Below are 28,000 nucleotides of genomic sequence, written 5' to 3' on the forward strand. Positions count from 1 at the left end.
GCGGCGCAAGAATCGCACGCGAGTGCCTTGAATCGTGTCAAGGATCTAACATACGTTCAAATATATGTGATATTATTAATGTTCGCGGGTTCGCTAGTATAGCTAGTAACTATATATGTGCACGGCGGCCAAGTTCGAATAATAATGAGTGCGGTCCATGAGCAGCGCCAGCCGAATCCAGTGACAAAGGCCAACTTCTTTTCCAAATGGTTTTTTATGTGAGTGAAAGCGAGTGCCACTCCTGCGTATACGTAATATTTAAATCGTCATACGTAATGTTTCTAAAATAACGAGGTGGTGAGAAGCACTCCCGTCGATCAAGTTAACTTATTTCGTGAGCTGACCCCTCGTGAAGTCCTGCTGATAAGATACAGACCTTTCCAGCTGACGGACTGCCCACCATGATCAGTATTTATGGGCACCGCACCTTGGCCGTCACTCGAAATTTACGGCGCGAGCGAATTCGTTTGATTCCTTTGAAGAGCGATAAAAGAATCCGCGACAGCCCGGCGACACCTGTCATGTCCGTCAATAACCAGTTCCCTCGCCCTGTGCTCCCTCTATCCTTCCAGCTGGACGCGCGAGATTCTCGTCAAGGGACTGCAACGGAGTCTGGATCCTTCGGATCTCTACGAGACCGAGCCCAGTCTCGAGAGCACCCAGGTGTCCTCCTTCCTGCTCGGCCACTGGGAGCAGGAGCTCAAGCGGTCCAAGCCCAACGTCCTGCGCATGATATTCAAGGCCTACGGCTGGAGCTTTGTGCCGGCGAGCATCGTGTACTCCATCATGGCCATAGCAGTGCAGTAAGTACTATGCGTGGGCAGGAATATGAATCTTAGGACTGATGCTTTATTTTATTAATAAACCCCTAGCACAACGCAGCCCTTGATGTTGGGCGGCTTGGTGTCCTTCTTCTCGGAGAGCACGGGGAAGATCACAAAGCATTCGGCCTACTTGTACGCCATGGGCGTGGTGCTTTGCTCCCTCATCTCCGGGCTTTTCTTCCACCCATTTATGAAATACCTTTTCAGAGTGGGCTCTCGCGTCCGTCTGGCCTGCGCCGGACTCGTCTACCGGAAGTTCCTCCGGGTCTCGGTGGCGGCTGACAACAGCGGAGTGAGTGGCTATGCCATATCCCTGATGGCCACCGACCTGCCCACCTTCAACGAGTCCTTCTACTGCTTCCACGAACTGTGGCGCGGTCCTTTGGAGGGCGTGGTCTTCGTCTACATCATATACCAACTGATTGGATGGCCAGCGGTTGTGGGACTGGGCACCATCGTGGCCTTCATCCCACTCCAAGCCTGGGCCGCACGGGCAATAGCGCGGTACAAGAGGAGTTCGGCGGATGTGGGAGATGAAAGGGTGAAGCTGATGAACGAGATCATCGCCGCCATGCAGCTCATCAAGATGTACGCCTGGGAGAAGTCCTTCGCCAAGCTGATAGGCAAAGTGCGAAAAGAGGAAATGGACTCCATAAGGGGGTCCACCTACATCTACGCAGGACTACAGTGCACAGGCATGATCTCCAAGCTGTCCCTCTTCCTCTCCCTGGTGACCTATGTCTTCACGGGCGACATAGTCACCTCGCAGAAGGTGTTTATTGTCGCCAGCTATTATGATCACCTTAACGATTCCTTGCTCCACTCCTGGCCGCTGGCCATCAACATGTGGGTGGAGACCTTTGTGGTGGCCAATCGCGTGAAGGACTTCCTCTTCCAGCACGAGAATCCAGCTGATGGTGGAGTACACAACTTTAAGGAGGCTGAGGATAATCCGGAGCACGGCAACTTCTTCGGACGCACCCACAAACCCAAGGCCGAAGTAAAGAGCATTACGGTCCATAAACTCACTGCGAGTTGGGATCAGAAGAAGCAGGAGAAGCGCCATCGCCACATCGAGGATGTGAGTTTTCAGGCCCAGGATCAGCAATTTGTGGGAATCGTGGGAACCGTGGGTGCGGGAAAGAGCACCCTTCTACAAGTGATCCTCGGGGAACTGGATATTATTAGTGGCAGTGTGGACGTCAATGGAGTCCTCAGTTATGCTCCTCAGGAGCCCTGGTTACTCCGGGGTAGTCTGCGAGATAATATCCTCTTTACGGAACCCTACGATGAGCAGCGTTATCTGGAGGTCCTCCGAGTTTGCCATCTTGACAGGGATGTGGAACAGCTGCCCCTGGGCGATAGCACCAGGCTGGGCGAAGGTGGTGCCAGTCTGAGTGGCGGTCAAAAGGCAAGAGTTAGCCTTGCGCGGGCTGTCTACCGGAAGGCGGATATCTACCTCCTGGACGATCCGCTTTCCGCTGTGGATTCTCATGTGAGCAAGATGCTCCTGGATCGGTGTCTCAACGAGTTCCTGTCCAAGAAGATTCGCATCCTGGTCACCCATCGTGTTCAGCTGCTCAGGCACGTGGATCATTTGGTCCTGCTCGAGGGTGGACGCATCTCTGTCCAGGGGCACTATGATGCCCTCAAGAAGCTAATTCGATTCAGGATGTCGGTGGCCAATGATGCGGAGGTGGCCAAGTTGCGGGCCATGCGAACGGATAGTGTCTACGAGGAGCCTGAGCCAAGGAAATCTCTGTCCCAGGAGGAGCATCTGGATCGGCACGAGATAGAGCAGCAGTTCAAGGAGCAGCAGCAAATAGGATCTGTGAAGCTGCACACCTACAAGGAGTACTTCAAGGTGCTGGGGCATCCGTTGGTCGTGGTGCTCATCCTACTGATGTTCGTCGTGGCCCGTTCCTCCGAGGCAACCATGGATATTTTCCTGTCCAAGTGGTATGTGGAATGCCTTGCACTTATTTTCGGCTTAAATGACTAACATTGTTGTGAGATGAGTCAGTCTGATTTATAGATTGCGACGTGTTTAATAGCACTACATGATAAAAGCGTGTTCCACTTGTTGATTGCAATAAATATTGCCCGAATTTCCGCACAGATGGGACACAGCCCATTATCTCGACGCCACATGTTATATGGTTATATTTCAGTATCAGAAGGTGAAAATAGGAAGTCTGGGCTCCACAACACCCATACTGATTTCATGTTCAATTGAATCTTTCGGGGAATACCTTGGATTGTTTGTTGATTAAAATGTGCTAGTAATGAAAGCTAGAGATAAGGCTCTGTTTTGATTATATTGTATATAGACAATATTGATTTCATAGTTTAAAGGACGAATTTCTATATTTCTGCAGGGCAACTTGGGAGGAGACGGAACCCAATCAGCACGAGCCCATTCCGGAGTATCATAGAACTCGACTGCGCATGATGATCCTGTATACGTTCCTCATCCTGTGCACCCTCATCTTCTACGTGCTCCGCACCTTTGGCTTCTTTATGATGACCCTGCGGATATCGCTGCGCATCCACGACCAGCTCTTCCAAGGAGTCATCCGAGCCTTCATGCACTTCTTCACGCTGGCCACCTCCGGCCGGATTTTGAATCGTTTCTCCAGCGATGTTCTGGCCATCGATGTCAATCTGCCGCAGGCTCTGATGGACTCCATTGAATTTGCTGTAAATGCTCTGGCGGTGCTCGCCGTGGTCAGCACGGCGAATATTTGGCTCCTCCTACCGGCCATCGTGGTGGTGGCCCTGTTGTACGGCTGTAGGTGTCTCTATATAGGAGCTAGCCGGAGTTTGAAGCGCATAGAAACTATATGTGAGTAGCCTTGGCGTACTGCTCAAGTCTAGTGACTAATCCAATCTCTTCCAGCTCGCAGTCCCATCTACTCCCACACAAATGCCACCTTCAAGGGATTGGCAACCATCCGTGCTCTGAATGGCACCAAGTACATGGAGCGGGACTTCCACTACTACCAGAACGAGAACACCTCTGCTCTGTACCTTCATGTGAGCATTAACCGGGCCTTCGCCTTCTGGACGGACCTCATCTGCGTGCTGTACATTCTGGCGGTGACATTCAGTTTCTTGCTCTTCGACAAGCACAGAGGATACTACAGCGGAGATGTGGGTCTGGCCATCACACAGTCCATGAAACTGGTGCTCATGTGCCAGGCGGGAATGCGGCAAACCGTGGAGCTCGAGAACATGATGACTAGCGTGGAGCGGGTAATGGAGTATGTGAACATACCATCGGAACCTGCCTTTGAAACGGAGGAGTCCGTCAATCTGCCGAAGCACTGGCCCAGTGGAGGACAGCTGGACTTCAGGGATCTGCGGCTGCGCTACAGTAATCACGGGCCCTACATCCTCAAAGGTCTCACCTTCACCATCCGTGGCGAGGAGAAGATCGGCATTGTGGGGCATACGGCGGCGGGCAAGTCCTCCATTGTCCATGCCCTCTTTCGGTTGGCTCACATCGATGGACACATCTGCATCGATGGCTTCGAGACATCCCAGCTGGGCCTGCACGACCTGAGACGTAGGATCTCGATCATACCGCAGGACCCGGTGCTCTTCTCGGGATCCCTCCGCTTCAACCTCGATCCCTTCGAGGAGAAGACGGACGAGGAACTGTGGCTGGCCCTGGAGGCCGTCAAGCTCAAGGAGTTTGTATCGAATCTGAAGGAGGGCATAAACTGCAGGCTCCACGACTGCGGGGCCAACTTCAGCATGGGCCAGAGGCAGCTGGTCTGCCTGGCCAGAGCCCTCCTGCGCCAGAACAAAATACTCATCATGGACGAGGCCACAGCCAACGTGGATCCCGAGTAAGTCTATTAAAACGAATTCATGCGTGAAGATCAGCTGACTGAAAGCAAATTTGAGGCAGAACGCACAAAGTTTGATTGATGGTTTAATTCCGACGGTTTGTTGCGGTTTGAAAAATCAAAACGAGCGACGTCGGGAGTGACAAACGAAATCAAAATCAGTCACTTTCGCTTCAAAATCAGCTGATGTTGATCGATGATCTTTACAATTTCTCAATGAAGTTGAAAATTTGCATTGAAAGCGACGTAGAAAAGGTTCTTTCTGCGTGACAGTTGAAAACGTGTTTCTGATAAGACCAGGATGCTTAAAATATTAGTAGTGCCGTAGTATTTTGATTCAACAATCGAAACTATCTGGATCTAGAACTTTTAATGAGTGCCGAGTTTATTTACCCCAAAGTTTATTGATAAATATTTCACTTAGTAGTTGGTTTTCGATGTATTACAACTTTTCGTTCGCATATTCGCCCTGCAGGACCGACAATCTCATCCAGGAGGCGATCCACACCAAGTTCGCCCACTGCACCGTGCTGACCATCGCCCACCGGCTGCACACCGTCATGGACAACGACCGCGTGATGGTGGTGGACATGGGCCGTGTGGTGGAGCTGGGGCATCCGCACGAGCTGCTGCACAACCGGCATGGATACCTGCACCGCTTCGTGGAGAAGACGGGCGTGGGAACTGCGCAGCACCTGCGCCACCTGGCGGAGCAGAGCTACCGGAAGAGGGTGCTGGGCCGGAAGTCGGAGGATCAGGGATCCGTGCTGGATCTGGGGTACAAGGGGACGACGCTGTGAAAGACTGCTGGGGGGAATCAATTGGTACACCGGGGTGGAGTGGTTTTCGTTCGTAGGTATGGTAATATAGACTTTATTATAGTGAACTGATCTTTAAATATAGTTATATATATGTATATACTTTATATGTAGTTCATAATATACTCGATCGATCGTTTGCCTTCTGGAATTTGAAAAAGCAATTTGTCTTGTAGGTTAAGATTACATTACCATCGTCTATATTTTGCTACTCGTACTGTCTGGCTTTGATTCGCTCTCTATAACTACGATCCTTTCTAGTATCCTTTTGGTTTGGTTTTGCTTTGTTTTCTCTGTAGTTACAAGTCGCATGAAAATCGAAATGTTGAACTCTATAAGTTGCTTCTCTTCTAGGCTTAAAGATTTAGGTTGTCTCCTCGCTTCACTTTAGTTTCGATTTGTATGGCTTAGATGTGCGATAATGGCGTTTGATTCTAGATGTATAATATTAGCATTACAAGATATCGATTTCGATTTCGCTTCTTATATAAAATTGTTGTTTTTCTTGGTAGAGTGTAAATGAATTATCGCATTCGGTTTGGTAGCAGTTTTCCACGAAACTTTAATACAAGTTCATATATAGTTGGATGTGGTTGTGTATAATGTAAATATTAAAGTAAATAAAGCATATTTATGTATGTATATAATTGGTTTTAAAATATTCTCCTCGTAGCTTATTTAAAATTCGCTTAAAGTCTGCCTTCAACAATATTTGATGTAAATAGAAAAATCAGTGACTCATTTATTTGTATCCTCTTTATAATTAGTTGTAATATACTCTAGATCTTTGGTGCTTAGATGTAAGTGTCTTGCGGTTGGTAAAACAAAGTTAGACCTTGAAATTCTTCCCCAAATTCCAAAGCCTAAATTGTTTTCTGAATGCCCTTTAGAATGTAAATAAGTAACTAGATTTGGTTGTCCTAGAAATAAGATTGTTTGTTTGCTCGTTTTGTTTTAAGAAAAATTCGATGCTTTAATAAAATTGTTTTCGTTTTTTTTTGTATTTTCCGTAAGTTTTCTCCTCGTCACTCTAATTGTAATTGTTTAGCTAGAGGTTCTCAAGCAACTTTAAGATTTTTTCGCTCTACGTTTACTTGTATCTTGTATTCATTTTGGTATTCTCACAGTTAAGCTTCTTTGATTGAGCACAAAAGCAAATGAGAATCGTCTGTCGGTTTTTTGGGGGCAACAACTAAACCTTATCAATATCGATTTCTATTCCTACTATGGCTATAAACTGCAGATCTGCAGCCGATGTACCATTCGGCCTTCGCATTGGACAGACCCGCAAATCTTCCCCTATTTCCGGCTAGCCCAGTGCACTGCCCGAAAATCCTCGGCCCGACCAGCAATGTGCGGTGTGAGTAAATCAGCTTAAAAGTTGAAACTTAGGTGTGAAATCCATACCGTCAACTGGAAGTCAATTTAGATTTTGGTGTAGTCGTTATGCTTAATATCATGTTGTCAGTGTTCCCTAAAATTTGCTCAGCTAGTTGATATAAAGTATAGGTACTCCTTTGCATCCGAACCCAGATCCGTTCGGGAACGAAAAGCTAATGCCGAAGGAAACGAGGATAAGGATAAGGTGAATGTGCGTGCTTCGCAATGAAACGCATATTTTGATTATAAAATATGGTCCCGAGGTTGTTAAATATTTCTTCAACTTGGTTTCTCATCGACTCTGGGTAATAACATCCATATGTGGGAGCTAGAGCGGCAATTGGATCTATAATATTAGTATATAGATAAGGCGTTGTATCAGCGGTTTGCATTTGGTTTCGGCCAATTAAACGCATCTTTGGCCACGATGCAGTGCCTCCGATGGCTGGCTAAAGAACACTACGATTGAGATCATGCCCTAGTTTCCCTACGCTGTGAATTCTCTGTTTTCCTATTCTGTGTTTTAAATCCTTAAATCCTTAAAGCCTTTAACCCAAAGCTTAGTTATATAACTGCATTACAATATGTTATTTAAATTAGTAAAGTTTCCCTTATCGGTTGCATCGTTTTTGTTTCTTTGTATTTGGTTTTTGTGTTTTTTTTTGGTTGAAAAAAAGAGTAGTATGAATTTGTTATGCAAGGTTTTTTTCAATTATTTTTTACGGTGTAGTCGTACGTAAGTAATTCATTTAGCATTGTTCTGGGTGTATGTGTGTGTGTGTTTCTTTACACGCTCCATATTCATATAGTAAGTATATAATTGGTTTGGTTAAAAAATTTCCATTAATCGCAAAAATGGTCTTTGTCAAAAAGAGTCGAACAATGGCCTCCATGTGTAATTCGATTTTTTGTGTGTTGTTCGCCGGCCACGCCCCTTTTGGGAGCGTGCCCGCCTTATTATCGCGTGCATATACCGTGACTAGATGTTCCTATAGTTTGTGCTGCATTTCGTGTCCTGTGTTCGTGTGTCAGAGAGTTAGCCAGTTAATCCTGCCCATGCCATCATAGCTTTGTGCTTGAAGTAGCCATCCTGTTTCCTTACTTCTGACCCGGCTCGATGATCTCGACGGTAACGCTCTCGGCCACCGGGTTCGTGGTGATGTTGGTGATCAGCGACTGGTCCTGCGACTGCGGCGACTGCGGCTGCTCCTTCGGCTGGTGGCCATGTGGGTGGTGCTGGCGATGGGCGGATCCGTGGCGCTCGTGGTGGACGACCTTGCCGGGAGCCACTGAGTTGCTGCGGTTGGAGCGCACCGAGGCTGCGGATGCATTGCTGCCATGCGACTCGGAATGGGAGCCTGCGGGTTAGATGTCCGTGCAAAGGAAAGGGATGAGTATCTGGGGGATTACGGGCTCAGCTACTCGCTACTCGGATAACCGGCTGAAGGGAAGTTATCGTTGGCATCACAGGACAACAGCAATGTGGTCAACGGGATCCCGACACTCGACTTCGAGTTCGAAGGAGTCCTTCGTTCTACGTGGCATATTCTATGAACAGCAGGCGATCGAAGGAGTTTTTCCTATAGCTTGTTCTTTTATGAAGATCTTATAGGAGAAAACACATATGCGATCGCATGCCGTACTGTAAAAATAATATATATCTTAAGGAAGCCAGTTAAGGAAACTATAGATAGCCGTGCTAGAAAGGAAAGAAACCAAAGCGGAAACGGAACTCAAAAGGAATGCTGCATGGATAAGTTGGTTGGAAAAAGAGAAAGATTCGATGAGGTATTCTTTGGTACGAGTATCTACGATCGTTTATCATTGTATCTGTAGCGCATGGTGTCTGCATCTGAGTCTGCTTTTGTATCTGTGTGTGTCTTCTAGGGAGTGGTGGAAGTTGGAGCAGTAGTAGCTTTACATACAGGTTAACCGCAACTCTTGACTACAGATTAAGACTAGGGTAACAACACTTCGAGCCAAAAAGAACAACAACGAGAACAATGACTACGAGTACACTGGGGGAAAAGACGCCAACCAATCAGGTATATCTGTGTGTATTTCAAAACTGAAGCTTATGCAACTGTGACGTCGATGTTGGGTTTTTCACTTGCTTAAAGAACTTATATTGGACAGAACTATTTGGGAATTACAAGTGATTTAATGACGTTAATTCTCTATTTGGACTAATACTTCTGATTGCAGTCGACGTAATTTCCCGCAGTGCACAGATACTTTTACGGATACGAGTACAACTGTTGGGACACAACTTTCGCTAGACAAGACATCAACTTTACGAGTACACTACGCAGAGGGTATTCTTGTATTGCTTGGGAGTGGGTGTGGTTCGCCTTCTGGGCTGCCTACCTCTTTGGACCCTGATATGGATGCGTTTGTTTCTAGCGGTTTGGATGTGATACGTTTACGGACACACACGGATATGCGCGAGTATCTATGTGTACAGCGTGGTGATCTAGAGCTCCGGAACCCTAGAACTTGTTGGTCCGACCACAGGCTGGTGCCGTTCCCGCCGGGGACACATACGTGGTGGTGGTGATGGTGTTGGCGTTGGCGGTGCTCGTGGTGCTGGTGGCGTTGGCATGGGCCATTGGCAACTGGTGACCCGCCGAGGGCGGGGGCGTGGGCGTGGGCGAGGGCGTGGCCGAGGCAGCATACGTTGCGGTGGCATTCGTGGCCGTAGCCGTGCTGGCCGTGGTCGTTGGCACGTAGGGCAGAAAGTGGCTGTGGACCAGGTTGTGCTGGCTGGCGGCACTCGGATGCTCCAGGAGTCTCGAGCAGGTGGACACATCGCTCACCCGCGAATCACTCGACCGCGTATTGCTCTTCGACCGGATCATACGTCCTTTTTGGTTTTTGGTTTTTAGTTTTATTTGTGTTTTCAGTTTCGGTTTGTTGTTGTTCGTGTTTGTTTGTTTGTTGTTTTTTTGGGGGGAATGAGCGGTTGGATACGTTTAGTATATCGCCTTTCAGCTGGGCACGCGACATTTAGTCAGTGGGTTAAATGGGTGGTTTCGGGTGGTTTCGCCTTTCGGTTTGGTGGGGGCACAAACTCAAACTCAAACAGGAATATAAATAACCCAAAAAATGTAATTTCAACCAACTGTCCGCCGGGCTTAGCACACCAACAATTATCGCCGTAGTGGCGTTGAGTAATACGCTTCTTAAACTGTCAGTCAAATTGATTGAGCCCCCGAAGAGTTGTTGTTCCTGTGTTCCCGAACTTTGGGATAAGGTGGTCACTTTGGTGGTCACTATGCTACCCAGCGCACTAGTTGCATTTTAAAATAAAGAAATTTAATTTTATTAAAACTGAAAAGAACAATAACTTCAAATCGTACAAGTTCCAATCATTTTCATATCAGAAAAGGCAAAAAAAAGATGGTTGCTGGATGATTGATAGAGTTCTTAGTTTGTAATTTGTGAGATTCTGTTTGATAAGCATTCTAAGTTATTCAGAATATTCTAGCGAGCTGAAAAACAACCTTAGCTACATAATTTTTTATTACACCAACATCTTCAGATTCTTTTAACCTGGGTTGACTGACCCATTACCTAAACATTCAATGAACTTTAAAAAAAGTTTATTCAAACCTCTAAACCATAGATAGTTAGTCGCGCTTTTCTATATTGTACAATATAAGTTCCCTTAGAACTCTCATCACGTTTTTCGCGCTGATCCACAGCCCCAGTGAATTAAGTTTAGTTGGGTGATTTTGTACGTATATTGTTTGGTGACTGACTGGTCAATTGGCTGACTGACTGACTGATTGATTGATTGATTGGATAAGTAAGTTTAAGGGGTTTCCCTTCTGTTCTGTTCGTATTTAGTTTGGCTGTAAAAGAAAGTTCTGCAAGTTGTCGAGACGAAAACAAGAGGAACCAACACAAAAATGACAAGTTGAAATGGTAAAAGAAGAACCGAAAATGCAACCGCGGAAGACCAGAGACCAGAGAGATTGGAGGAAGTGCTGACCATCGACTGGGGGGCATGGAATACAAACCTGTCTTACCTAGCGACGGATTGGGGGAGTGGGGCCGCAGGGAGGCCATGCTGGGCTGCCGGGATGGCGCCCGCACCGACATCCTGGACCCTCGGCGCTCCTGGCCGTGGAGCAGCTTGCTGTCCCGCAGCAGGGAGACGTTCATCAGGCGAGGATTGGGCGTGTTGAAGATGGTTCGGTTCTCACGCCAGCGAGCTCTGCAAATTACGGCCATGAATTAGTCACATTTCAGGACCCCACGGATCATATTATCCGGTAGATGCGGGCTGGGCAAGCGGGGGTGCACGAGTAATGGTGCGGGAATATGGGGGCCATGGTTACTCCAGCTTAATGCCAATTAATGCAGAAACGCTGTTTATTAGACTGGAAATTAATTGGTGCTCGAGTTATGTATCTAGCCAGCCACAAATTAAGGAAGCCCCATCAAAGCATCGACAGGCCAATTGACCCAGTTTATTGACAAGCCAACGGATGAGATGGTTGAGCTGAGTGAAAGGAGACTTAAGGATCTTTGATTTGCACCGTAAATGATGCCATTACTTCTAGTGAAGGCAAGATATTTTTTGTGGAGCAAGGGAGATTAATAGTTCATTAATTGGAACTTTATAATATATATATACTTTTCTTTAGAACTTCTTAGGTTCGTTTCAAGGCTCCAAGCAAAGGTACTTTCATTTTGAAATGGCTTCCTAGATTATGGGTGCACTCAAGCGATTTGATCGATTCCTCCAATGGTGTGTGACTGTTGACCCAGATTGAAGGCTTAAACTATTTGCGTGGGTGTGCGGGTGCGGGGGATGGAGATGAAGATGGAGATGTTTGCATTGCAATTTACTCACTGGCTAAACAATCGCAGGACGACACAAATAATAACAAACATCAATGCCATTCCTACCAGCACGCCAATCATGGCCGGGTCGATGTAGGTCTCGGGTCCCCTCTTGTCCTGGCGCCCTGCAAACAGCCGAGTGGCAAAAGGACAACAAACAACACAGCCCCATTAACCATAAGCAGTGCCGGCTTAAGTCTACGCGCTCCTTAACCACCGACCTTTGCACTCCACGGATCCGTCCTTGCCCCAAATGGGCGACATCTCGAACCGGCAGATGCAGCGTCCATCACGGCACTCCGTCTGGAAGTATCGCATCTCGCACTGCTCGTTGAAGAAGCAGGACTCGTTCACGGCGGCCTCTGTGGAGGAGGAACAGAAAGGACACCAAATGGAATCAGTTAAGCTGACAAAGGGTCAACATGCAGTCGCGCAAAATATATACAATAGCTTAAAACTATAAAGTATTCATAAAATTTCTAGCAATTTCTTGCACTTCTAGATATGTCCTTAAAATGTTATAGCTGTAGGTAAGTATTGAACAATTTATTACATATTCAAAAGCATAATCTAGCTAACAGCCCCGATTTCTTTCAGTGCCCCAAGCAACAAGCAACAACAGGCGATGGCCCATATCAGGGAAAATATTTCCCGGCTGTCGCGGCTGTTTGCGGATTGATTTAATGGCTGATTGAAGTGCGATATGGCCGGGGCGGATTGACTTTCCACTCCGTCCACTCAGTCCACTCGGCTGACAAATATTATCGTGGAACAAGCGCGGAGGAGGCCCGGCGATTACGCCCCCGATGCGGTGGGCAGATACTCGGCTGAGGAGGAGTCCACTCCGGAGACTTCTGCCTTCTGGCTTCTGACAGACTCGATGATGGCTGTCAGCCACGTTGATGATCAATGGCCGGGAGATATTCGGCCGGGAATTACGATTGAGTCACGCCCATAGAAATAGATCTCCGCCTGTCAGCGGCTTTGAGTTCGATCCCCAGCCATAAATACGCATTCGAAGTGTCCGCCGCTTCGATTTGAATTTATAGTATCGCACGTGTGCCATGGCCGAATATCAATTGTGATTATGTCAAATGTGCATTAGTTGCACTTTTCACAAGTCTCTAATGCGGCTGCCAAGTTTCTATTTTAATTTACAGATTTTCTGGGCCCGCAATCGGAAAATTGCAGCTTTCCTGACTCTTTTTTAATGAAAACTTGGCAGGGTGACAGCTCGGAAGAACGGATGGCAAAGGGCTTGCAGTAACGACTACCACCTACCTTTGCCACATTTGTCATAGTGATTGGTGACGGGCAGATCCTCGGTGCACTGGCAGGACTTCTTCTTGGGATCGCAGATGGAGCCGGGGAAGCCGCATTCCAGGGTATTATCGCACTTGTCGCCGAACTTCTTCTGCCCACGGCTGGCATAATCTGCGGGCGAAAGAAAAAAGGATGTGGATAGGATATATATTTCATGACATCAACGTGACTAATCCCAGGCGTAAAATTTGTAATGAAACCGCTGCGAAAACTTTCGATTCGCCACTGTGCATATCAATAAAGAATAAAAGCTGGCAACAAACTTTCTGCGAAATGCTTTCCAAATCCCCCGACGACTTGTGGGCAGATTAAAATGTAAATTCTTTAGCAGCCTTCGAGGTGTTGGTGTGTTGGTTTTTCATTTCCCTATTTTTTTTTTTTTTGTTTTTCGCCCGTGCGAGCGACGAACGAGTGAGTATGTGTTTGCTTGTTTTTTCCCCCGAGCATTTCACGGTGCACTTGAGCCGCCCGGCTGCTAGGAATCCTTCATTAACTTTGAATGGAATGAAAACACTCGAGTCGGCAGTGAGTTGCGTTTGCGGCCCTTCACATCTTAATTAAGCTCTTGGGAGCAACTCTACGGTTTCCGGGGATTCCCCGCCCGCCGCCACTCAGTGCAAAATCTCAGCGCAGGACTTGAGCCACATGCTCCACATACACCTCTAATTCTGTTGATACTCCTTCTACGGCCCATAATTACCGGCCCCAAAAGCCAAGAGGAAGCCCAGACCAGGACCCAGGCCAAGACCAAGACCATCAGGCAGCGGATGCGCCGACATTTAAGCCAACGGAAGTGAAAAGACAAAACAAAATGGCTGCTCATGCACAAGCGGGTGCGCCATTTTCCAGTTCATGCCCATGTGCCACTATTAGTGGTATTAGTGGTATTAGCGGGGCCTTTTTTATGGTTGGGGCCAGCTCTATTTGCCAGCGGTTTATTTTTAAATGCAACGGCTATGAATAGGGCTCTAGTTTGCGAGGGGCTGCGAAAAGTGAATGCTAATGCGAATAATGGCGGGTTTCTGCAGATTGCTAGACAGCTGGATACCCTACCAAGACAAGAATTCATATCTCAAGAGCATGACTAGCGTGTTTCCTTAAGTTAAAATCAATATTTCAATCGGACTAGTGAAGAGAAGGCTTTGAATGGATTATAAGTTATTCGATTTACTCGGTTGTGCTCCCAATGGTATTGGCCAGTAATAGGCATTGGATGGGTCGCACAGCTGGGTCCCATCTGCAGCGTATTACTTATGCATTAGGTCCGTACCCGCATCAATCGACCCCGTCGTACCCTCTACTTGCAGTCTGCCAAGAGGAAGCCCAGATGCCGCAGCATCAGCAGTCCACAAAGCTTCGCTTACGTCTTTTCCCCAGATGAGTTTTATTTGGTTTTCGCTTCCGTGGCGCAGCAGCAGCGGGCAATTCTGTGAAAGTGTTGACAAAGTGGCTGGGGTGCGCTGCCGTGGACCATGTCCGTGACCCGAGGCCAACCTTTGATGGCCAGAGAGAGCACCACCAAAAAGCGATTACCCAATGGCCAGAGCCAGAGGCATATTTCACCCGGAGGAAGGGCCTAAAATCTGAATCGCACATGTCAGACGAGTGGAGCGCCCACATTAAACAGCCAAAGCTGCAACAGAGCCAGCATTTATAATTAACCGAACTGGGCCGAGCCATTAAAGCCAACTTTGCTTATTTCGGCACCATCATTAGGCCGCCTAGGAAAAAAAGCCATGCGAGTACATGGAAAACTTTTCACATTCCAACTAGAACACATCGCAGACAGGCCATTTAAGTTTCGGATGAGAAAACTAGAAGGGATGAGTACGAGCCACGAGCCCCAGCACAGTGGCTTAAAAGCTTTTGAGCAAATGGGCTAGGAAATTGTATAAAGCATTCCTGTCTGACAGTCAGAAAGTCCCTTTAAGGCGTTCAGCTTCTTCGAGAGTTTATTAAAAAAGGCAAGAAGTTCGTTCAAGGTAAAAACTGAGGCCAATTTAAAGATATGAATAAAGCCATTCGTGTTGCACTACAAACTTTAGTTATGGAGAATATGTATCATATAAACGTGAATTAACCTGACTTAATTAAATTTTAATTAACTAGTCTGGCCTTGTGCTACTGAAAGACTGTATATTCCTAAGAGATCGTAACGAAGGAAATAAAATGGGGTACTTATACAGCCTTCCTCGGTTTAATGCCACTGTGGAACTTATGCAATTGCAATGGAATTGCCGGCAGTTAGATGAACAAAGGACTGTCAAGGCAGCCGCATGTACATATGAATGTATGATTATATGACACCTCGATGACGCCATTGCGGTCTATTTCCATGCTGAAATAGGGCTAAGTCAGTGGTAATCCCGCTCCCATGCGCATCATTCTTATCTAAGCCTTGGACTACTTACCGAACTCTGGCGTTGTCGTCTCCGGACCCGCACTAAAGGCATTCACGGCAAAGAAATTATCGCCGTCATCGCCGAGCGTCAGCGGCGGCAGCAGGGCAATAACGGAAATCAGGCACAGGAGCAGGCCGTTAAGGCGCTCCCAGCCCCATTCCGCACCCAACATCCTCCGCCGGCTGCGGCCCTGCTTCATCGGAAGTCGCAGGCCAAGGCTCTTCCGCTGATGCCCCACGTTGGGCGCCATTAATATGGTATGCCTGGTATTGCCTCTGCCGCCTGTTGTTTTTCTGGGCGTGGGCGTTGCTGATGGTGTTCTCTTTGGATTGGAGACCAAGTTGGCTTGGCAATTGTTGCTGCTGGTGCTGCTGCTGCTGCTGCTGCTGTTGGTGGTCAAACACTCAGCGTCTGTGGCGTCGTCGTCTTCGTCAGCTGGCTGCTGCTGTTGCGTCTCACATGGTTCGCGTGTTTCGCGCCTCAGGGGCTGGCGGCCCTTGATTGTGGCAGCTCCTTGACGGGGCCGGGGCTCTAGAGCCCCATCTAATCTCATATTATTCGATCGTCGTCGTGCTCCTCATCCATGCTGCTCCGACTTTATTAATTTGCACACTATTGGCGTGGCTCCTCTGCTTGGTTCTTTTTGCTGTTCGCTTGGTTTCCGTCTGTTCCTGTGCTCGCCCTCGTGTCCGGTTCACATCAAAGTCGGTCACTGCAAGAAGAAGCGGAGGAAATGGTATGGGGTTAGTTGTAGTTTCGGCTGGGGGATTCAATCAGGGGACAAAGCCAGGCTAATCACTTTGCGGCGTGTGAAATTACAAACCGTTGTTGAAACAATTTCCGAAAGTGCCACCAAAAGTCTGTAACTGAAACCGAAATTGACACATAGTCGGCTCCACCCAGGGCCAGGACGAAAACTGTCACAACTGTGAGCGGCGTTTTGGCCTTTTGGCACTGCAAACCGGATTGAGTGACGGCCAATTTGTGTGTCTATGACAGTTAATTGGATTAGGCGCACCCACAGACGCCATCAGCGAGCGGATGTGGACGGTGTAAGTCCATTGTGGAAGCGAAAATATTACAGAATTTAATTAAAACCCATTTTCCATTATATTATTTAATTGCATGACAATGATTTGTGTTTGCTGCGGCTGCCCAGAACACGACCGAGCGATAAATAAATCGGGAATTTTATAACATGCAACGCATGTTGGTCGACAAGTGCTGCTTGTTTAGTCAGCGATTATGGGCCATGTCAGGGTTTTGTGGCCAAGTGGTGGCATTCGTCTGCATATCAGGCCTAAACATGCACTCGGGGCTTGTCAAATAGGCCAAAATAAACAGAGCTATTCAGCACTAACAGCAATCGAGTGGGAGGAATAGTGGGAGCCTACTTATAAGCTTGAACTAAATTATTCTGCTTGGTGTATGCACTCATTGTTATCAGCATTTTGTGGCCTACGCACTTCTGAGCGGACCTAAAACCACACTGATGGTCAAATAATAGACTGCAGTCTGTCCAAATAACTTGAGTACAGAACCACACGTTGGCCTAAATATACACGCGCATACCGACATTAATAACCAACCGGTTTTAAGGAAGCTCGTCTGCTTTGAATGCCTTAAAGTGTCCACACATCTATTTATAAAGATTTGTCAAAAGAATGTCAACCGCAGGTATTTTTAGAAATTTGTGTGCATACAAATGGTCCTTGACAAGGAAAGTCTATTGTCTGAGGCCATTTATATACGTTTGTAAGCGTGCTTATATATGAGATCAGGGTTGTGGCTGAAGTAGTGCATTGTTTTCCACATTTCAGCCTTTAATATAAACACCCTGTAAGCCCAGCTTAAATAGAAAAACCTGAACCTGCGCAACGCAAGAAAGTGTCCGCAGTTCTATTTATAAAGATTTGCCAAAAATAAAGAGCTAATCGCAATTGTTTATGGAAACATACACTCCTGTGAGCAGTTCCTGACAGGCAAATGCCTTTGTTTCGGGCCTTGGTTACAAGCCAAATGAGCCGGCTTTGGTGCTGATTTCAAAATAAGTGCTTTCGGGTTCCCAGGGACAGAGTGGGAAAATGTTGCCAGGATTTTCCGTCCTGGCAGACAGTGCAAATCCCCATTCTCGTGTAATTTATGCTCACTCGCAGCGAATGTGTGGCACAAATTCATCGGTTTAAGCCTGTTTTGGCTCCTCTGTAACGATTGCGATTAAGGATACTAGCATGTCCTGCGCGGAGAAACTCGTAAGCGCGTGAGCCACTGGGGCGCAAATGATGTACGGGAAACATGTTGCATATTTATGCCAACGTATCTGCCCGATTTCCACACGCAAAGCGAGGAATTGTTTTTCGTTTTTCATAAATTCATGCGTTGTCAATTGGACGATGAGTATTCATTACACGGCGTATACGCAATATATTCCATGTGACTGCCTTCAGGCCCCCAAAATTGTGACAACGAGGGACTTGGGGCCCTAAGAAGATGTGATTGGTATGGTTTGGTGCTGGTGGTGATGTTGATGTTGATGGGACAAATGCCTGACACATGAAAGGCAGCCACGAACAAGGAAATTACAACCATGGTATCACAGCATCTACAACAACAGCAACGACCACAGCTGCCACAACGGATGTAGACCCAACTTTACGGGTACAGTGAAAGTTCACTAATCGAGCACGGCTATCCGGGCAAGTTCATACGCCGCAGAGAACACAATTTGCTCACTAATTGCTAATTACTGGTGTAATGAAATCAAATTGGAGTTCATTCCATGGCACTTCTTTGTCCAAGCTCCGCCTTTGTTTGGTGTTCTTTTGTTGCTGGCAATTACACACAGTTCACTGTACTCGTAAAGAGGGATTACTCAGACACCAACCAAGAAAGTGAGTTTATTAATTTATACTTCACAATATTTAATTGGATATTAAAGTGGGCTGCTATCATTTTGGGAACCAATCTTCGAAATAAAATATTCTAAATGAATCACTTTCAGTTTGGCTTTCATTCAAACTTTGAATTCACTGTAGCACGTGGGCCGTAGTTGTTTTGCCGACGGCTGTACCGCATATTTTCGCATGCGGCAACGTGGCGTATGCGCAACGCAGCGGCCCACGCGAACGAGATAACCCTAATCAGGCTAAGATCGTGCTAATTAACATGACACAAGCATAAATCATAAGCCAGGTGGCCGGCTGACCCATCAACTGGGCTCCAGGACATACGGCGACTGGTCCAATAAATACTTTTTGCGCCGGAATCAGCCATTGTTTTAGCGTGAGCCTCAAGGACACGCGCTTGGGGCGTAAAAGTAAGAAAATAAAACTACAAACAGTCGCAGAGAGCCAATTCAGAAATTCGTGCAATAAATTCAGCAAACAATGGCTAAGGACACACGTGTGCGTGTGTGTGTCTGTGCGTGTGTGTTGTTCGAGTATTTGCAGTAACAACAATGCATAGCCAAACATGGCTAAGCCAAACAATAGGTCCCTCCACATGGAAAAGCCGTCGGAACGAGGGCAAACAGCGCCAGTCCAAGTGGGCTCGAGTTCCACAGACGCCGCCAAAACGGAACGCACCCTGGCTTAGCGCCAGCCGGATAGATACTACATTCAGATAGAGATACAGATGAAATGCCGATACAGAAACAGTTGAACTTCCTTAAGTTGAATAACCAATTAAAAGGAACTTTGAATTATGGCCAAAAAATGTTCCATTAGAGAGGCACAATGCTGTTGCTTGGCCAAATTGAGTTGCTCATCCATAACACATACTATTTTTTACAGCTGATAGTCTTAACTAATGACAATTGTGACTTTTTGGATGATTTTGAAGTTTTCGAATTTTACTCAATTTTCGCATTTTTGGTAAGGGGTTACATCATAAAATTAGAAAAAATCGAAAATTTTTTTTTTTCAAAATTGTGAATGTTAATCTTTTATAAATGGTTTTAGTAGCTTTTTAAAGTATTCCATTACGTTTTCCGATTAATTTTTTCATTTTTATGGCCAAAATACCTCTTTTTAAATGGATTTTCAAGCTCTAAATTGGCCAAAATGCAACTTAAAACCATAAGACACACTTTTTTTTACGGCTAAGAGTATATTCTAACTAAAAATAATGTCATTTGGTTGATTTGAAATTTTTCGATTTTTGCCAATTTTCGCATTTTTGGTAAGGGGTTACATCACAAAATTTCACAAAAATCGTCAAATTTTTTTTCTCAAAACTTTAAATACCATTATTTTTAAAATACATTTAAGAGTTGAACAAGGCATGCCATTCCATTTTCTGATCAATATTTCAGTTTTTATGGCCAAATTACGAATTTGTTAGTGAGAAATTATCACTTGTATGCATGAAAACAAATAAATTAATATAACAAATTGTGTTACAAGAGCAATGAATACATAATTACACTTCAGCTTCAAAATGAAATAGACAGCCACATATGTTATTTTTGACATTGACCCAGCTTTAATTTTCATAATGAGAAAACGACATGTGCTCATTAATTGGCACATGGAAATGTGTCACTGAGCCCATGTAAACATGAAAAAGCAAATGCACTGAATATTGGCGATTAGTTAGCGTTGAAAAAGCTCTGATTAAATATTGACTTAAATTGATTGCTTCGACTGCATTCGCAACGCTTAATGTCTGAGTTTCGGAGGCCTGACTGTACTTGCTGCATGCTAAATTTTATTGATTGCTGATGGGAGCAATCTAAGTGGAGAATCTAAAGAGCAGAGCCAAACTGCAGTTCGTTTCGCATATTTTAAGCGGCCCCCCATCGATTGAGGCCAGAATCTTTGCGAATGCGTGCCATTACAGCAATTATTCGCCAAGATTTATGTGCTCGGAACAAATGGCTTGGCATTTGGCACACGACCACAGACACCAAGCGACCAGAGACGAGCGGCAGTCAGTGACTCGCACAAAGGACCAAAGGACGCAAGGACTGAAGGAGCAAAAGGACGAAGACGAATAACCGCACCATTGCTCTCGGCCAGCCAGCAAGACACTCACACAATGGAGGCGCCTCAATGCGCCGCCTAATGGCCCCAAGATTCAGCAAAACTAATAGAATCTGCTCTCATTTTGTTTGGTCAACACACACTGGCAAAATCGCCGAAAATAAATAATCTAGCCAGCGGCTACAATTCAATGATTAAATCCATAACTCAATGTCCGAAATGAACTCGAATCGATTTGGGGACAATGCATCTATCTTCCATGAATCCAGCAGCTCAAAGTCCAAAGCATCGGTTTGAATAATAAATATGCTAGGGTTGTTTAATCAGACGATTAGGATATAAACTTTTTCAGGCACTTTGGGACTTAACCAGGCCAAAATGCCAAGCCACAAATTGAGACCAGTCTCCAGTCTCAAGTCGCCATAATTAAATCAATGTTCTACCTTCCAACGAGACCTCAATTTGGGGCCAGTGATTGAATTGGAATTTGCAGTTCGGTTTCAGAATTAATTAAAGCAACGTCAGATATGAAAATATGACGCTGAGGGAAAAATGCTGAGAGCAATGAAATTTACTAATTGGATTGCCCTCAACTCTTGCAACTTTCAGTGTGGCAAATTGAATGGGAATGCGTGGCGACCCGCGGGGAATCGCTCGAGAATTTTCCTGCGAAAATTAAACCCAAATGAAATGGCCGATTGAGCAATCAGTGGGCAAGAACATCGATTCGAGTCGATTACAGGTCGTTGGATGGATGCCATTGTCCTTCCTTCCTTCCCTTTCGTTCCAAATCTCCCATCTTTCCAGTATCCAAGTTCCGACGAGGATGCATTTCTGGGCGACACGCTCCGTGAATCAGACCCTCGAGACGACTTTGGGGCGGGGCTACTGGGATGTCACCTCGAAGGTGGGGCATTGGAATGGAAAATAATGAAAAGTTTCCACCTATTTCTATTAAAAACTTGTTTGCTTCGCCGGTGAATTAAATTTGAAACTAAATTACACGCTCCGAAATAGAATTACTACCATGTTTCCATGTTTGTATACCAATATAAAAGTGCGCTAGTTAATTCGTGACTCACTCCATTTCCCAGGCCGCGGAAAATCCGATCCATTTACCTGCGCTTACTTTTCCACCGAGTGTGAGTAATGCTTATCGCATTCATGGCTAAATTACGTTACATTTAGTTTTATATTTCAAATGTTCCCCAGCAACGGTGTGTGTGTTTTTGTGTGTGTGAATAGCGTATATTAAAACTCAATTAAATATCGCATGTTGTCAAATTGCCCATCGCAGTGTATGCATAGTATATTCAGCATGGAAAAGCGAGCTCGGAAAATTCCTGGCTGCTGTTGCTCCTCATTATGAATTAATTTGGGCTCGCATTTCATTTCGGGCGGCGCGAAGGACCCGGCTTACTAAGTGGATATACGAATGCCATTCCAAATATGAATGAATTATGATCGCTGGAACGAGACGAAACTGTTGAGCTTCGAGCCAGTTGGATGGAGGCTTCGCAGGATTCGCAGGATTCGGGGACGTCGTTGGCGCCCTGGTTCCTTTTTCGGGTTGCCACGTGAAGGGCAATAAATAAATGGCGAAAAATGCGAAATACAATAAAGTATTGCCAGCGACCAAACAAACAAAGGTTACAAAGACACACTGGGGGTAAAATGATATCAGATTTGGCAGAAAAAGATATTGAATTCGGACGAAACGGTTCCTTGTAAGCCAAGTTCATCAGTGTCCAGAGCAAATATGTTTCCTTTTCCTTGAGATTTTATCTTTGAAGTTCCCAATGAAAAGGTATTCAACTTCCTGAAGATGCGTTTAGCTAAATGTCAAAGTGTATGTAATCACTAGTAATTTGCTTCAGTGTACTGTGACGACGACGACAACAGCCAGGCGACTGGCGAGCGGAAATGGCGTGAGTTGTACACGTTGTAGGGGGCGTGTGCCGGGCACTTCCCCCACTCCTCCCACTCCTTCCTCCTACGTGTCTGCCCCCCCACTGGATCCTTCAGCTCCGTTCGGCCGCCTAAAAGCAAACGCATTGAATCAAAGGAAATCACGAAACATGGCGTGGCAAGCGGCGGTTCCTGCAGACTGCCTTTGAGTCCATTGAGAAAGGGTAGCTGGCCTGGAAACTTCTGTGCCACCCCACCGCCCAATTAGCCCGCGAGGGTCGTGCCTTAAATACTGAAATGCTGAATGCTGAAATACCGAGTGGCGAATAAAGAGCCGGCGAAGATTTGCAGCTTGTCTTGGCGGGCGGATGTATGCATGCCCCATGCCCTTTGATAATAAATAAACTCGGGCCTTTGTCGTCGGGCGGCGCTTGCCTCTTGCCATTGTGCATTTCCGTTTCCGCTGGCAGAAGGGCGATGTGGGGGGAGGGGGGCAGGAAAAGGAAGTGGGGGCGAGTTCAATGTAAACGGATTTCCATCGGGTTGCCATCGCAATTGATTCCAGCAGTTGAGCGGAGTTGTTGGCAGTCGATGGGCAACATTTAACCTTTGCCGCCTGACACATTATAAATAAATGGTTTGACTTTGCACAGCTTGCAGCTGTCATATATATTTCGATGTGCAAATGCCACATAACAAATGTGTGCACTATCACTCATGCGCCCCATCTGGCGGTTGCCCCATGCAATATCACCCATACGCCCCGTGTGCAGCCAGCCAAAAGCGAACCGAATACGAGTATATGAGCCCGGTTAATGAGTTTCTAATGCACGCAACGAGGCGTTCAGTGGGTGATTGTACTAAATCAGATATGTCAGCATGTCGCACACCAGCACGGTGATATACTTTCTGATTCATCTGATTCCCTTTGGTCTGTGGGAAATTCAAAGCGGATATCACCCTGTGTTCGATCTACTGCGCTCCGCTTTTATACTGCCGTTGATTTGCGGGGGCAATTTAAACGCAATTTCCCCGAACAATAGAAATTTTAGCCATTAAATTCGCTTGCCATGCTGAAAGCCATCAACAATGCATCCGGCGTCGCATTCGAAATTCGCAGTGAAATTCCCAATCCCGAATCCAGTGCACTTTTACGTGTCGAACTAACGATGAATGTTGCAAATTATTGCCGGCCAGACAGGATGGATATATTCAGGGACGAACTTTACGCTCCAAGATACCCATGGAAAGTCATAAATATTTCAGGGAATGTATTGGACCAAAAAGATACTTCTTTCTATGCACATTTTTGGTGCTTCTCTGGTTACCTGAGGCAGCTACATTCAAACTTGCAACATAAAATAAGTTACCACGTTTCAACCACAAATTTTCATCGCCAATCATATCCCAGTTTAAAGTTATCAAAGGCGACAGACCATTATCTAGATATACCCAAAAATACCCATCGATTTCTGCTCTCAGCATGCAAATCTTCCGCTTTTCGCAGTCGCTCGCCGGATGCAACTGCGGATGTGGATGTGGCAGTGCTGGGATTGGATGGGATGCGATGGGATGGGATGTCGCCTCCAGAATGAATCGCCTGAAAGTGCTGCAATATTTAACCTCTGCGTCGTGTGCAGGCCACGTGCGAAAAGTGGGGCTTGGGCGAGTGGCACATATAGCCACCAATGCGGAAGGAAAATGCGATTTTGCCAGGCTTAGGCACGGGAATCCACAAGCTCTGGAATCCATTTAGAGCGGCGTGAAGTGGCGCTAATCGAGTGCCGTTGGATGGTCATTGGTCATTATAATGCCTGCAACGCGCACTCCATTGATCACGCACGGAAAATAAAATATGTGCCGTTGGTGTACCATAAATAGAACACGGTCTAAAAGGTGGCATGCACTGAGAGAAATAAATGCTATGAACAACCTCATACAATAATTCTGGCGGCTAATGTTACACAGAACTGTGAACGAGCCAGTTGCTTAGTCATTTGCTTGGATAGAGATTTTCTTCAAATGGTACCTAGTATCTAGTATCACTATTTATATGTAGTAGGTCATTATAGTTTTTCCCAGTGCACGTCTGAGCCAAGTGTCGGGGGTGATAGACTGGCATATGCACTTGCCATGACATGGTTAATGTGACAACGACTGTTTGCACAGTTTGCTTAATATTCCACACGTGCTGCCGCACATATAAAGGACTATGTGCTGTACACATGTAGGATAATGAGGGTGTCAGAGGTCGACTTCTCGACTCCGGGCCACTCGACTCCTCGGTTCTGTGTCATCAGCGAAACGGGGCCAGTCGACCGCTGGCAATTGTATTATGTGCACACACTCACAGCCCAAAGCCCCAGAGATGCGGCATTTAGTTATCCTTAAGCTACTTAAAGGACAGACTCACCTCAGCCAAATTAATTAGTGCAATTAAGCTAACCACGCCTATGGGAAGCGCTGTCAGCCCTCGAAAGCTCTAGAAGTATTTGCCCGAAAATTAAGTATACGCCGTGGATAGCGCTGTACTTCATTGGCATTCATGCTGACCCACCGCAGCAGCCATTTGCCAGGGGAAAATCAAGCAGAAAGTTTCGAGCAAAAGGATTCAAATGTCGAAGCGAAACGATTTTCCAAGCAGCCAAACAATTTATCTTCGCAGCGCCGGAGCTGGCTGGCCTATAAAAATGGCAATCATTATTATAGTCATGTACCAGGCAATGGGGCGTTACGGCAATCAACGCCAGCGTCCCCGCCAGAGCTCCATAAATAAGCGCGCAATTTCAATTTTCAACAACGCCCCAGAGGAGCTCATACTCGAGCTAAAGAGGAGCTGAGGAGCGAAACCCGGAGACAGACGCAGGCCGCATCGAAGATTATATGGTATATGGCCTATATGGTAAATGGCAGGCAGGCCGTGGTGTGTATTTAAATGCATATTTTAATAGCCATAAAGCGGGCAGCTCGTCGGCCTAAACGGGAGGAGCCGCAAATGCCAGCGGGCGCACTTAAAGGCCTCCTCCATGCGGATTTCGATTGCGAGTCCGCCTTGGATACGGATACTTGGCCGGGACAAGGACGAATGCGCAACTAAAACAAGAGAAGCCTCCTCGTACGGGGAACGTCGTATATAAATTATAAACGCAAACTGTGCGACAAGGATTTCTGGTTGGGTTTTCGGTTTGCTATACGGCTTGTCTGCTCTTCCTACTCGCCTTTTTTCAAGTTTTATTTCTGCCGGTCGACATGCGATTTCGATGGCAAATGATTTTGCATTTGCCTGAGGGGTGGAGTGGGGCTGGGGTTGGATTTGGCCTATAGGGCGGCAAATCGAAGCATAAACGGGCATGCCACATGGTGCAAGTCGAAGGTCAAGGGTCATGCCGGCAGTCGGATCCCCTCGAAATTTACTGCAACACTTGCCGCCGGCCCAAAGGCATCACATTGTGCCATATACTTTGGTTGTATTTATAGGCTGGATGGAAATTGATGACGTCTCCATCGACCACGCCCCCTGCCTGCCCCCATATCCTCGATATCCTTCGGCGGCGCGATGTCATGCCGCATGCAGATTGTCGTGCAGCAAGTAGCGAAGTAACTGCCACTGCAATTGGAGTTACTTCACTGAAAGAATGGCGATCTTAAAGCGAATGATATAGAAACAGAATATCGGAAAATGTAACCAAATGTAAAAAGACTTAAACTTCCTTCGTCTGAGCTTAGCAAATGTATCTCTATCTGATCAAGGGCTTAAACTTCCTGCAAGTCTGAAAGATTCTTTAAATGCAGCTGACTTGTTCTAGATCTAAGTTACCCCCTTTTTCTTCAAGTGTGTGCAACGGCAACTGCCGCAAAGTCTGTGTTAGCCGGAATCGATCCGAAGGAGGAGCAGCGCAACTCGAGTCCTTATAACTTCACCCCACTGTGCATGTGCACATTCGCCAAACTCTGTGTCTGTGTGTGTGGCAAGGCGAGTGTGCTGGTGTGAGTGGAGGCCAGACCATGTGCCTATGCCGTATCCTTACGCCTATGGATATGCCACGCGATGTGATTGTGAATGCGAAAATGTGGCGACGCCGAGGGAAAGTTGGGCTCCCAGCGAAGTTCGCTTTGGTTTGGCTTGGCTTGGCTTTGCTGGGCTGCTGGCCCCAAAGCTTGTGGGCCAGGATGACGTAGTCCTCCGGCTGAAGTGTGTTAGTATGTCTGCCCTTCCGACTTGGGGTTGCACACACACACCAGCGCACAGCGTACCCATACAGGCGCAACGAGGGTGCGAAGGGGCATTAAATGGTTCGTGTTTTCCCTGCCCTTTTTCATATTTTCATTTGTGCCTCATCTCGCCCGTTTGTCGCCCATATTGGGGTCGCCTGACGGTTCGTACTTTAAAAGCGCCATTTAGTCCGCGCGCAGCCTAAATTATTAAAAGCAAATCCAACACACCGCACACGGGCAGTTCATTAAATTCAATGTATGCAAAATAGCGGCAACAAATGCGGCAAAAGGCAATCTTCCGCCACCCACTCGGCCATCCAGCTGTTGTCATTTTCGAGCCACGAGCCCCAAAAAGAAGCAAGTTTGCAAGCCAAGCTCATCATAATCATGTGCCTGCCAAATGCAGGCGGAGAAAAGTGGCACACTTTTGCAAGAAAAGATGAGAAAATGTTGGTATTTCATCAGAGCAACAAGATATTTCACACAAATCATAAATACTAACATCGCAGCAAGTCACATTTACCGAATGAAAAATTCCATTGCCTACTTTTAGGCACCAATACAACTTTAGGCACCAAATTGCTTTCAAATACAGATAACTTCAAGATCTTGTATAGATTTCTGATAAGTTCGACTCTTTTCGGATTATGAATTGTGTTTGCCACAGTTTAACCAACAATTTGGTGCTACTGCAGCTAGTTTTTGCTGCGTGTAGCAACTTTGCTGCGCAAATATGTTTCGCCAACTTCAATTTGAGTCCCAGGTAGTAAGTTCACCGCCGTGTGCGTGTGTTTGAGGGGCATGCCGTGTTACTGTTGCCGTCGCTGTGTGTGTGTGAGTTGGCTTTTTTATGCGTCACGTGAGAATTTCCTTTATTATTATTTGACTTGGCTGCCACGGTACATATCACGTATACGCAACGTACAATTCCGCAGAAAGAGCATTGATTTTTTTGATTTGCTTTCAGTTCGGTTCGCCATTCCCCCCTTTTCGTTTATTACTTTGATTGCTTTTCACTGTTTTCTTCGTTTTATTTTTATTTTTTTGTTTTTTTTTTTTGGTTTGAGGGCATGGATACGCTGCAGTTTGTGCTTTTCTTTGCCCTGCTCAAGCAGAAAAATATTTGCTTGCCATTTATGTATATTCTTCTGTTTTCGTCTCGTTTTTTGTTTGTGTTTGGCACTTTTTTTATTCTTGTTGCACGCTGTTCGGTTCATCACCACATTCGCACACTTACACACTCACTCACACTCATTCACTCACTCACACACACACACTCACGCGCGTAAGAAATATACTAGTAAAATACAAATTGCTCACAATTTCCTTTGCTCTAGATAGCTGTTGTTGCTGCTGCTGCTGCCTCGCACTGTTTGTTTTCCGCCCTGGATTTTCTCGGAAAACTCCACGACCACGCGCTTCGACGTCTGACCACGTTCTGAG

General features: G+C 46.3%; 2 protein-coding genes across 5 annotated transcripts; one reads left to right on the forward strand and one right to left on the reverse strand.

The window, feature by feature from the left end:
- The first annotated feature begins 7 nt into the window (after positions 1–7).
- Positions 8–5,563, forward strand: LOC117144470 (probable multidrug resistance-associated protein lethal(2)03659). Its single transcript, XM_033309639.1, has 6 exons — positions 8–218; positions 573–803; positions 873–2,783; positions 3,203–3,669; positions 3,724–4,678; positions 5,154–5,563. Exons 1-6 carry the CDS (start codon positions 145–147, stop codon positions 5,476–5,478), a joined length of 3,963 nt encoding a protein of 1,320 aa, XP_033165530.1. The 5' UTR covers positions 8–144; the 3' UTR covers positions 5,479–5,563.
- Positions 5,552–27,997, reverse strand: LOC117144471. 4 transcript variants are annotated; one of them, XM_033309641.1, is made up of 8 exons: positions 27,878–27,997; positions 15,462–16,164; positions 13,009–13,161; positions 11,949–12,089; positions 11,738–11,852; positions 10,908–11,095; positions 9,244–9,739; positions 8,149–8,234 (listed from the first exon to the last, which is right to left on the reverse strand). In XM_033309641.1, the coding sequence occupies exons 2-7, from the start codon at positions 16,003–16,005 to the stop codon at positions 9,366–9,368; spliced, it is 1,515 nt and encodes a 504-aa protein (XP_033165532.1). In that variant the 5' UTR covers positions 16,006–16,164; positions 27,878–27,997; the 3' UTR covers positions 8,149–8,234; positions 9,244–9,365. The 4 variants fall into 4 exon arrangements, with proteins under 4 accessions (XP_033165534.1, XP_033165533.1, XP_033165532.1 ...); XM_033309640.1 differs by having other exon boundaries at positions 10,899–11,095; XM_033309643.1 differs by lacking the exon at positions 9,244–9,739 and having other exon boundaries at positions 5,552–8,234.
- Between the last annotated feature and the right edge of the window lie 3 nt (positions 27,998–28,000).

The sequence above is a fragment of the Drosophila mauritiana genome, chromosome 3R, assembly GCF_004382145.1.
Source record: "Drosophila mauritiana strain mau12 chromosome 3R, ASM438214v1, whole genome shotgun sequence".
In the NCBI taxonomy this organism is placed as follows: Eukaryota; Metazoa; Arthropoda; class Insecta; order Diptera; family Drosophilidae; genus Drosophila; species Drosophila mauritiana.